Consider the following 12053-nt stretch of genomic DNA (forward strand, 5'->3'; position numbering starts at 1 on the left):
ATCTACTGTCAGAATGGTTCGTCGGCAGGATCGGTGCATGAAGCATGGGGATGGTGGAGCCTGGAGACCGGTACTTTCTCTTGGGGACTGAGTCCAGCTGAGTCATCAGCAGTCACATGTTGGTGTCGTCATCCTGCGGGACATTTTTCTGGGTCACCCGCCCATCTGAGGAGGACAGAACCTGCTGGGTGGATTCTGAATCTAAGCTGAATGTGCAAACTACTCCCAGGCGACTGATGCCGACACAGAAAGGAAAGTCTCCAAGCCGGAACCCTTCAGGCCTTCCCTGAAACCTGAAGCCAATCTGGGAAGAGGCCCTAGCAGTCTCTCGGATTCCAGCCTGAGTAACAATGAGAGGACCCGCAGGTCTTCAAAATGTTCTGGATCCAGCTGTATTTTTATATTCCTTTCCTCAGCTGTTAAAAGTAAACATGAAGATCTCGATCTCTCTCTCTCTCTCTCTCTCTCTCTCTCTCTCTCTCTCTCTCTCTCTCTCTCTCTCTCTCTCTCTCTCTCTCTCTTTCTGTGTGTGTGTGTGTGTGTGTGAGAGAGAGAGAGAGAGAGAGAGAGAGAGAGAGAGAGAGAGAAATCCCTTTGCCTTCCACCTCCACACACCTTTCCAAGCTTTTCATAAATGCATGGTCTTAAACTTGGGTAGTGACCTCAGTATCTTCCCGCCTCTCTTCCTCTGGGTAAGTATCAGGGAAATAGTTTTGACATTTTATTACTGTCATTTCAAAATGAAATTTCCTAATTGCTTCCAACTCAACAGGTTCACTTCAGTCCTACACAGAAGACCAAACTGGGGAAGCTCAAGGGAAATGCAACTGGGCCCCAGGCTGGCCCCTCCTTTGGTGAACCCCTGGAATTCTGGGATAGGTGAGGGACAGATTTAGGGACAAAATCACTCAGACTTCAAGCTGCCCTTTGGGGATGAACCCCCACTGAGACCCTCTGTGTGTGTGTGTGTGCATGCGTGTGTGTGTGTGTGCACGCGTGTGTGTGTGTGTGTGTGTGTGTGTGTGTGTGTGTGTGTGTGAACTTCTTTATCCAGTGCAGGAGTCTCCCTCTGGGCACCCTTACTTTCTTCTCAACTGTTTAAATCTTAAATTCAAGGCAAAATTCGGGTAGTATAAAATGGACTGTTTTAAATAAACAGCCCAGTGGCACTGAGTGCTCGCTCAAGGCTATGCAACCACCCAGTTTATCTAGTTCCAACACATATTAATCACCCCAAGGAAACTACCCATTAGCAGTCAGTATCCCTCTCTCCACTCCCCAGGCCCTGGCAACCATCAATCTGCTTTCTGTTTCCAAGGTTGAGAACTGGTCCTCTGTGACCAGCTCAATGTCTGAGTGGCCCTATCACATTCCCTGCCTGACACCTGGCTTCTTTCACTTAACATGTTTTTGAGGTTTGTCTATAGTGTAACATGCATCACTGCTTCCCTCAAGACTAAATGGCAGCCCATGACATGGGAAGGCCATGTTATGCTCATCGTGTCTACAGGTTCACACCTGAGTTGCACCCTCAGCCCCTGGCTGTGTCAACAGTGCTATTGGGAACATGTGTGCACACATACTTGCGTGCTGTCATTCTAATCTTTCCACAATACCCCAATCCCATCCCAAGACTCTGCAGCCACATCACTTCCATGGCTTCCGTTATGCTCATCGTGTCTACGGGTTCACACCTGAGTTGCACCCTCAGCCCCTGGCTGTGTCAACACTGCTATTGGGAACATGTGTGCACACATACTTGTGTGCTGTCATTCTAATCTTTCCACAATACCCCAATCCCATCCCAAGACTCTGCAGCCACATCACTTCCATGGCTTCCCGCCTCTCTTAAGACAAAGTCCAGACTTCTGAACGTGACCCTGGAGGGGACCCCACCACCCCCATTCTCCAGATCACATCCCACAACATACTCTTGCCTGACTCACCTGTTGTTCTTGTGTGTGCTAATGTTTGTTCTTGTCACTGAGCTTCTGCATATGACCCTTCTTATTCTTATTCTAGAACCTTCTTCTCAGGTTATTGGGCAACTACATTTGATGATGGCCACTTCCTTATCTCCCTAGTAGGGAGAAAAGTCCTAGCCCAGGGCCCATGCTGACACCTCTAGGTTTCATGGGAATAGCTTTCAGTGGGAGTTGGGGGTTATGCTTAACCTCTGCTGCTATATCCCTCAGGGTGGTCCAGAAACACCTTGAGGCCTCCCCAGAAATACATCCTGTGTCTTCAAATAGACCCTGCTACCTGAGGGAGCTATGTAACAGGCCAGTAGGTCAGCAGGCTGAAGCTGTTGGACTTCCTGGTTCTACCTGTTCAGCACACATTCCCCACCCTAGAATGTGGGAGGAGTGTGTGTGTGTATGTGTGAATCTTTACTTTCCCCTTGGGCTTGACTGATACCCCCACAGGCCTGTGAGAAACAGGGCAGTGACTGACTCCCTTCAAACTCTGATCTCAGAATCCTGTACTACAGCCTCTCTCTCACTCAGGAGGCGTCAACTGTCAGGAGCAGCTGCTGAGAAAACGTTCACCACCTGAACTTGGCAGACTTCCTTCCGCTCAGCCACAGGGTTCTCAGAGTCACAGGGGATGTGGTTTTCTAAGGGCGGGAAGTCAACACCTTCATCATTCACCTTCCCTTCCTTTCTCAGTCTCTGCTTCCCAGGTCTGTACCATCCACATACATAGACACGTATGTCCCAACACACATGTATACATGTAGTTCTGACACCTGCTTCTCACTTCTAAGAAAACAGGTCTCCCTAACCCCTAAGAGAATCTTTAGTCTTCTTTTTTTCCCTTTGACTTCTCCATCATTCCAAGTTCCATGTGGCATTTAGTACAAATGGCCTCTGCAGGTACTATAGCACGTGAATTTTCCGGGACAGTCACCTGCAGCTTCTTTCCTCCATAGGTAGACAAGATGGAAAGTTTCTGAAGGTCTATGAGGAAAATGGCAATGGCCTAAGGGGGGCCCACCTGTCACTTACCTCCAGGACTTTTCCTGTGATAAACTGGTGACAAGCTTCACACTTCACCCCAAAGAGTCCCTGGTAGTCCTTTTCACAGTACGGGGCACCATCCCTGAAAGACAAAAGTATATTCAGCTCCTGAAAAGAGGTGGCTGAGGATGGAGAAAGACACCAAGGTTGTCTTTCTGAGCTCTTTCCTAAAGAACAAGAATAAATTCACCTCCTGTGCATGACATTCACACAGTCTTGATTATCTGGCTAGACAAAACCACAGGCCAGAGAGCAAGGAAATTCTGCAGGATACTCAAAGCAACCCAAGAAATCACCATGTGGTTTCTACAACCTGCTTTGTTGATTGTCCCAGAAATCCCAGCTTTGTTCCTCTCTCTTGAAGCCCAGTAAATCTCAGGTGTGGGTTCAGTATTCATCTATGCCTGAAAGGCCCAGGGCACCTTACCTCCCTCCCCACACCATCTTCTTGGACTCACAGGCTTACCAGAACCTTCCCACAGCCCCCAAACACCATCTCCTCAGCTGTCTGGCTCAGCAAGTCATTTACCACAGAGCACAGTGAAAGTACCATTTTTTGAGTGTGACCATGTAGAATGAAAATCTAGGGGCCACGGGGTTCTCTCCGGCACAGCCTTTGGCAGCATTACAAAGCTGGGCACTTCTGTTTTGGGCTGTCCATCACAATCTCTTTTAGGCTCTTTCATCTCTCAATGGTGGCTTCATTTGACCCCAGAGCTAATTTAAAACTCTATTTTTGGGCTGTGGGACCCAGGCTATCTTTTGGGTGATTTCATACATTGAAAAAAATTAAATTCATTAACTATGTTTGAATGAGTGATTTTTTTATAATGGAGGGTTGTTTCTCCCTTTGAGACAGGGTCTCATGTAGCCTAAGCTAGCCTTGAACTTATCAGGCAACGAAGGCCATTGGAGTGCTGAAATTATAGGCTTGCACATTAAACCTAGCTTTATACAATGCTGGCAATAAAAACCTGGACGTTGTGCATGCTAGACAAATGTTCTACAAACTCAAATACAGCCCCAGACCTTTTTGATTTTTATTTTTTGGAGATCCAGACCTTTTGCACAAGGGCCTTAATGCTCTATAACAGAGCTGTATCCTCAGCCTTTAGCTGGGAAAAAAATGTTAATATTTATTTTTATGTGTGTGTGTGTGTGTGTGTGTGTGTGTGTGTGTGTGTGCCACATGTGTGCTGGTGCCTGAAGAGGCCAGAAGAGGGTGTTGGGTTCACTAGAGCTGGAGTTACAGGCAGTTGTGAGCCACAAGACACAGGTGTTGGGAACTGAATTCCGGTCCTCTGGAAGAGCAGCAGGCTGAGCCATCTTTCTACCTCATGGTTGGGAAAAATTTGAAAAGCATAAAAAAAAAAAATATTAGCACTTGGGAGACAGAGGCAGGTGAATCTCTGTGAGTTTGAGGCCATCCTGATCTATCTATAGTAAGTTCCGGCTAGGGAGGACACATAACGAGACCCTGTCTCAAAACAAAACAAAATAAAACAAAACAAAATAGCATAAAAAGATAGAGTAGTATATTCTTCCTCATTAACAGGGTACATTAAAAAACAAAAAAATAAAACAAAAACCCCCAAACTCCACAAGTTTGCTTAGTTCTAGTGCCTACCCACCACAGCTCTCAAATTCCAACATGAATCCTCTCCTTGGTAAGCCCTGGTCTTGCCAGGCTTAGGGCCTAAAATATGTGTTTCTTTTTTCTGGGGGTGGGGATGGGGGTCTAAAGCCCTGGATAAGAAGGCTTTATTGGTTCTACATAGGAAAAAAAAGCAAAAGATAAATGACCAGATGCTTAATTGGTTATAAGGCTTTACTGATTATTAAGTTGGGAAACAGTTAATAGTTCATTAAGCTTATAACAGTCATATCATTACAAAAGCAGAATGTATTTTAATTAATTTTACAGGAAAAAGTTCCTAGTGACACAGGCTAGGAATGCCCTCAGCATGCTTGTGGGAGAGGGGCAACCCCTAAGGGCAGAGCCCCCCTAGGCTGTCCCGCATCCCAGGGCCCAGTCTTACTTGCTGATGTACTCGCCAGTGAGGACCTTCCCGCAGGACTTGCACTTGAAGCAGCCCAAGTGCCACTGCTTGTCTAGTGCCAGCAGTGCCTGTCCATTCTTAATGTCTCTTCCACAGCCAGCACAGTCTGGAAGAGAGCAGCAGCCTGTGGTTATGATCCATTCCTTGCTAAATCCAAGTGGGTGGAACCCCCCTCTACCCCAGGGTGTCCCCTGCACACCCAGTCACTATGTCCTTAAGTACAGTTTCATTCCATTTTATTAAGTCTTCCCTAGTGAATCACAGAACCCACCCTCATGTGGCAGGGCAGCAGCTTAAACCTCAGTGGATACTATGGGATGGATGTCTTTTACCTGTTAGCTCCCTGGGAATTAAGTACCTTTTGGGGTCCAGTTGACCTAGAGAATATTTAATTGTAACATCTTGGCTATGACTTTAAGAAAGCACTCACAGGCTTTTACTAATTGAGGGTGCAAGGGAATCAGCTCAGCATGGATGCTGGGTGCCCCACACATAACTAACATATATGTGTTTCCTGGAATGCTGCCCATCAAACTCATCTGTGTAAATGGGATTCTCCTTCCTTATCACCCTAAACCAGCCTTTAAGATTGGTGATCACTAATTAAATGGCTCTTAAACCTTTAGCTTTACATTTCATTGGCAGATTCTTGAAAGGCATAATAGTTACTTTTCTCGTTGCTATAACAAAACACCTGACAAAAGCAACTTAAGGAAGCAAGGGTTTAATTTGAGGATACAGCCCACTTTGGCATGGAGGGCAATTAGGAAACAGCTAGCTCAGCTAGCTTTTTTCCTTCTTTTATGCCATTTAAGACCCCAGTCCATGGAATAAGGTGGGTTTTCCCACCTCAATTAACCCAGTCTAGAAAATCCTTCACAGTCACGCCCAGAGGCTTGTCTCCTCAGTGATTCTAGATCCTGGAGTACATATGAGGACTACAGTCAGATGCCCTGGTCCTGCACCTGGCTCCTGCCTGTCAAAAGTGGCCCCATAATAACATCTGCTGTTATTACAGTTGCCGTATCATTCAATTATTGCGCACTGCATTCATTGTTAGGCAAGCTGAATATATGTATTCACCTAGAATCACGTAAATGGGTGAATGTTATTTGGAAAGCAACATCAATATCTACAAATATTCAAAATCCATGTGCCCGAGAAAACAAAAGCGAACACCACCACAGGTTGGCAACACTGTCCCCAAGTACAGACACATGCTCATGGATAAAAGCAGTGTCCAGGCAATGTCCTTCACTAGCCATGTTCAAAATGAAACAGAGATGAGGCCCTGAGGTACAGTGTCTGAATACCCCCTCTTCTGACCACATCTATACCTGCTGCTCCTTTGCCAAAGGCACTTCTAGCTCAGCTTTCTTTGACATTGGCCTGCTCCTATTTCCAGAACACCAAGCTAGAGCTTCTTTTGCTCCCTGGAGCCTCCCGGGGGTGACCCAGGACAAGACCTAACTCTGGAAACACTCCCCCAGTCCATCCAGATCCACCCTTCCTCTGGGTTCTCCCTGCTTCTGTTCCTTAACTGGTTTCTTTGACCATTGGTGTTTCTGGTCTTCATGGGCAGCAGGTGTTAACGTACGTTTAGATGCACAATTTCATGTTTAGAACTGTACTCTACAAATATATTCACAGAAGTTGTGTGTGTGTGTGTGTGTTCCCTGTAGCATTTCTGAGACAACAAAAACTAAAATAGCCTATACAGGCTTTGATGAAGTGAATTACATCATAGCTGACCATGGACTACTACTACATGCTGCTAAGGACTGAAATAGGTTTGTGAGCAGATACAGAAAGATGTTCAAAATACATGAAATGATAAAAAAAAAACTGAAAAGCAGAGCTAATGGCACAAGCTCATTCACAGAAAACTAGTAGAGGGGCCAGTAGTAGGGGTTCAGAGGGTAAAGGCTTGCTGCCGAGGCTAATGACTTGAGGTCTATCGCTGGGACCTACACGGTGGAAGAAAAGAACTGACTCCCTCAAACTGTCCCTTGACTTCCAACACTGGTTCTATCTCACACACACACACACACACACACACACACACACACACACACACCACACACGTAATCACTCCATCCAGAAATATTAGTTATAAAAAAAGAAAACAGTACAGAAATAGTACTTCCAGAATAGAACATTTCTAGAGAAAATCATAAAAAATTCTTAAGAATCTGCCCTCTGTGGATGAAGACTTTGTTTCTTCAAGTGGTCTGTGTTGTTTGATTTTCTTAACCATTAGACTGTGGGAAAAAAATGAAAACATGTATCTTTAAAGTTAAAATCCTAAGTTCTAAACATTACAGATTAAATCTCTTAAAGTACAGACCATTCCAAACTGAGTGTGTAGAAGATGGTCCCAAAGTGCTAAGACGTTGGTTTTGGTTTGGCTTTTTTATTTTTAGACAGGATCTTACAATGTAGCTCTGAATGATCTAGAACTTGTTTGTAGACTATGCTGGACTTGAACTCATAGAGGTTCATCTGCCTCTCCCTTCCAAGTGCTGGAATTTTCTATGAGGGTAAAAATAGAAAGCCATAATATTTATTTTAAAATGAAGTTTTAAAATGGTAAGAATATAGTATGGAGTTAAGAAAAATGAACAGTTTTAAAAATGAAGAATAGGGCTGGGGAGATACCTCAGTCATTAAGGTGCCTGCTGTGCTTGCATGAGTCCAGAACCCCAGCACCCATGTAAAAGCAAGGTGTGGGTGGTGCTCATCTGCAGCCCTGGATAGAGGGGCAGGGGCAGGCAGATCCCTGGAGCTTGCTGGCCAGGCAGCCTAGCCAAGTGGTGAGTTCCTCACTCAGTGAGATTCTGTCTCAAAAAATAAAGAGCCATAGAGGAAAACACCTGACATTGACCTCTGTTGTAACACACACACATGCATATGTGCACATACACACACACACACACACACACACATAATCTTTAAAAGGTAAGTACTATTTAAAAATTTATTTATTATTATTTTTTATGTGTATGAGTGTATTCCATGTCATGCAATGCCCACAGAGGTCAAAAGAAGGCATTGTTGGATTCTCCGGAACTGGACTTATAGACAGTTGTTAGCTACCATGTGGGTGCTGGGAATTGAACCTAGGTCCTTTGCAAGAGCACCTGGTACTCTTAACCACTGAGCTATTTCTCCAGCCCCCACCATAATCCAGTTTTATCATATCGTGTAAATAATTTGGCTACCCTAAGAATTCTCTGTGCCCACCTGCTCATTCCTCCTTTCCATGAAGTCCTGGAAACCTCTGAACTTTAAAAATTCTCCATAGTTAGGTCTTTTCCACTATGAAATGATCCCCTTTAAATTCAAGTTGAACTGATCATTCCCACTAGGTGGCAGCAAAGACTTAAAGAAGAAAGCTATTAGAGCATAGATTTTTTTTTTTTTTAAGCAGAAAATAAATTTTAGAGATGGTGTTTTGGTTCCACGAATGGAGCCTGCCGGACTTAGGGAGGACATCAGAGTGTTGTCCATGGTCTATGTCCACAGATGCTTGAGGTCTAGGGAGACGGGTAGTTGAGGAAGATATAGGCATAGGCTGTGGAATCAGGAAGATGTGAGCAAGTACAGTCTCTGAACCCTCATTTCTTCATCTGTAAAATACTGATAATAGCCACTTGCTAGGTTGCATGTCAGGGGTCTGAGCACAACACACGGCATGGTACAGCTGAGCCATGCAACGGCCTCTGTCCTTTGGTTAGTGGCAGAGCTAGGTCTATAACCCAGGCGACTTGGATCTCAGCCTGCTCTTGTTCTTCCCAGCACCTGGGTACCCACACAGGGTCTGAGCACAACACACGGCATGGTACAGCTGAGCCATGCAACGGCCTCCTTTGGTTAGTGGCAGAGCTAGGTCTATAACCCAGACGACTTGGATCTCAGCCTGCTCTTGTTCTTCCCAGCACCTGGGTACCCACACCTCCTAGGCACTGAGACACAGGCAGGGCTGTGCACACGTGCTGTCATTCAGTGTTCCCAGTCATTCTAGCCAAGATCCCTTTCAGTTTGGAAGACCTCTGATCTCACAAATAATATCTAAACCACTGAGATCCACCACACCCTGCCCAGTGCCTCCCCGAGAAATGCACAGGACAGGTCATTCAGTGCTGTATGCTTGAGGCTGGCCAACTAGCAAGAATGAGCTCAAAGGAGAAGCTACAGTTAAGCTTCCGTCATCCCAAGCCTTAAGATGTAAATCAGACAAATCAATAGAGACTGCCTCTTGGGTGAGACCATACCACCCCACATCAGCTGGCTCTAGTACTCTGGTATATTCCACAGCAGCTACCTCTCTCGACAAAGCCATGGACCTCACTCGGGCTTGACGTCATGCTGGGGAAAGAGAGCAAGAGGTGGCAAAAAAGTTGTGTGCTGGATTGTTCCCGTCATTGGCGCTCACTCCAACTAAGTGCTTTCAAAAAGAACAAAATGTCCCAGTCTCCACCTTAATGATTTTCAGCTGTTCAGAAAATTGTTTCCACATCATCAAAGCAGCTACTGGTAAATACAGAAGGATGCCGATTGGCACTGGGATGATGGTGACTGTGGAGCGCCATCAAGGAAATAAAGTCCACTAACAACTTGTCAGCATTCTACTAAGGAAAAACAATGATCAAATGCAAGAAGAAAAGGAAAGCAAGACCCAGCCTTAAACACTGCGTCCCAAGGCCTTTACTTTTGGCACTAAGAGTCAAAGCAAAGCAGGGAGTTGGCCACTCAGAAACAAGTTAAACTAACATCTAAGTGCACACCTGGTTCCATTTTTACATTATTTTGTTTGAAGGCAATAAATCTCTTTAACAGCAGGACTGGGATTCTGCCTGTCTCCCTTCATATGTCTAATTCTTTTTGGCTGAGGACTATGAACACATGGGCGTTGGAAAGATTTAAGTTGATGAAAGAGACATATAGCTCTTAGGAAGGATATTAGCATTCCTAAGCTGAGACATGACTTGGGAAGCATCTAAGATCCCACCAGCCTAAATACCTATATTCTCCTTCAGAAAGACTTCTGCCTTCCTAGAATTTCCCACTTGGGAAAAGTAAGGGCCAAACAGATGTGTAACTCTGTGAAGACGCTACTCTGGAAAAGAAGGCTGGGAATATAAAGCCATTAAAGAAAACCATGGTGACTAAATTGTCATTCAGTCTAACCTTCTCAGACTTGGTGCTATGTATACACCCAGAATCACTCATCAAGGTGGTGACCGCCATTGAGAGAATCTAGGATCAAGGCTTCCTACAACATGGAATGGAACTTGTGGTGGTTTGAACAAGAGATGTCCCCAAAGGCGCATTTTTTTATTTAATTTTTTATGTGTATGTGTGTATTGCCTGCATGTAGGTAAGTGCACCTGTGTTGTGCAATGCCCAAGGAGGACAGAAGAGGCTGTCAGATCCCCTGCAACTGGAGTTATGGACAGTTCTTAGCTGCCATGTGGGTGCTGGGATTCAAACCCGGGTCTTCTGCAAGAACAGCCAGTGTTCTTAACCGCGGAGCCATCTCTCCAGCCCTAAAGGCACAGGTTTTTAAATACTTGGTTCCCCAGTTGGTGGCGCTGTTCGGGTAGGTTCAGGAGGCATACCCTTGCTGGAGGAAGCGTGTGATGGTGGGGGGGGGTTACGGGACAGGACACACTTTGAGCCTTCACAGCTTCGGCACACTTCCAGTGTGCTCTTTCTGCTTCATGTTTGCACTTGAAGGTATGATCCCTCAGCTTCCTGTCCCAGCCACTATCATGTTTCCCTGGCCTTATGGACTCCCCCCTCTGTAACCACAAGCCCAAATAGACTCTCCCTTCTAGAAGATGACTTTGGTATTTTATCACGACAACAGAAAAGGAACTCATACAGGATTCTTCCTAGAGTCTCAGAATTTTTGGCTAAAAGGCATCATAGCTAAAGACGGCAATAACAAGTATTCCATCTTCCAAAAGTGTTAAGAACAGCACATTAGGACTTTCTCATGACAGCAAAATCTATCCTCATTTCCTACCTCTGTGAATCAGAAATCTGAAGATGAGATCCAGGAGGGAGTTCTCCTCTGTCCCTTTCCCAGATGCATGGCTTTTTGTTGTTGTGTGACCTATTTAGTTTGACCAGGGCCATCAGTGTGACCACTGAATTGGAATTATCTGTGGAGAATTATGGGTCTCGGTGTGTTTATTGTTGGTATCAGAAAAGCTACTGATTTTTCTGTGTTAACTTTGCATCTTGCCACATTGCTGTAAGGGTCAATCAGTTCTGGTGGATGCTTTGGGGTCTCCTAGAAAGCATCATATCACCTTCGAACAGGGATACTTGACTTCTTTCTTTCCTATTTGAATCCCTTTTATCTCCTCCTATCTTACTGCTCTAGGTAAGACTTCCAGTATTATATTGAATAGACTGTGGCCAGTAGACACCCTATGTTGTTCCTGATTTTAATGATAATGTTGGCTATGAGTTTGTCATATATTGCCTTTATTATATTGTGATATAGTCTCTCCAACCCTACTTTACCTAGACTTTTATCATGAAGGGATGCTTGGATTTTGTCAAAGGCCTTTTATGCTTCTATTGAGATGATCATATGATTCCCATCTTTAAGTCCATTTGTATGATTTGTTATAGTATTAAAACTTTTGCCCAGATAGGTTTCAGAAAGTGTAAACCTTCCTGGGAATTCTTTTTATAATTAATAATAATATTAATAATATTTTGGGGCTGGAGAGATGGCTCAGTGGTTAAGAGCACTCTTCGATCTTGTGGAGGACCCAGGTTGATTCCCAGCATCCACATGGTGGCTAACAACCATCTATAACTCCAATTCCAGGGAATTCGATGCCCTCTTTCGACATTTGTGGGCATTGCATGATACAGGTGGACTTACATACATGCAGGCAAAACACTCATACACATAAAAGTAATAAATAAATACAATATTTTACTACTTTAG

General features: G+C 44.7%; 1 protein-coding gene across 12 annotated transcripts in view; it reads right to left on the reverse strand.

The window, feature by feature from the left end:
- The window catches only part of Ablim1 (actin binding LIM protein 1), a 232564-nt gene that overhangs the window by 106848 nt on the left and 113663 nt on the right, over positions 1–12053 (reverse strand). For all 12 annotated transcript variants that reach the window (XM_029562132.1, XM_029562133.1, XM_029562139.1 and 9 more), the window contains 2 exons: positions 5060–5186; positions 3009–3102 (listed from right to left, as the gene is read on the reverse strand). In XM_029562132.1, coding sequence (XP_029417992.1) covers positions 3009–3102; positions 5060–5186 — 221 coding nt within the window. The remainder of the gene's footprint in view (positions 1–3008; positions 3103–5059; positions 5187–12053) is intronic.

The sequence above is a fragment of the Nannospalax galili genome, unplaced genomic scaffold (genome assembly GCF_000622305.1).
Source record: "Nannospalax galili isolate Female #2095 unplaced genomic scaffold, S.galili_v1.0 scaffold974, whole genome shotgun sequence".
Taxonomy (NCBI): Eukaryota; Metazoa; Chordata; class Mammalia; order Rodentia; family Spalacidae; genus Nannospalax; species Nannospalax galili.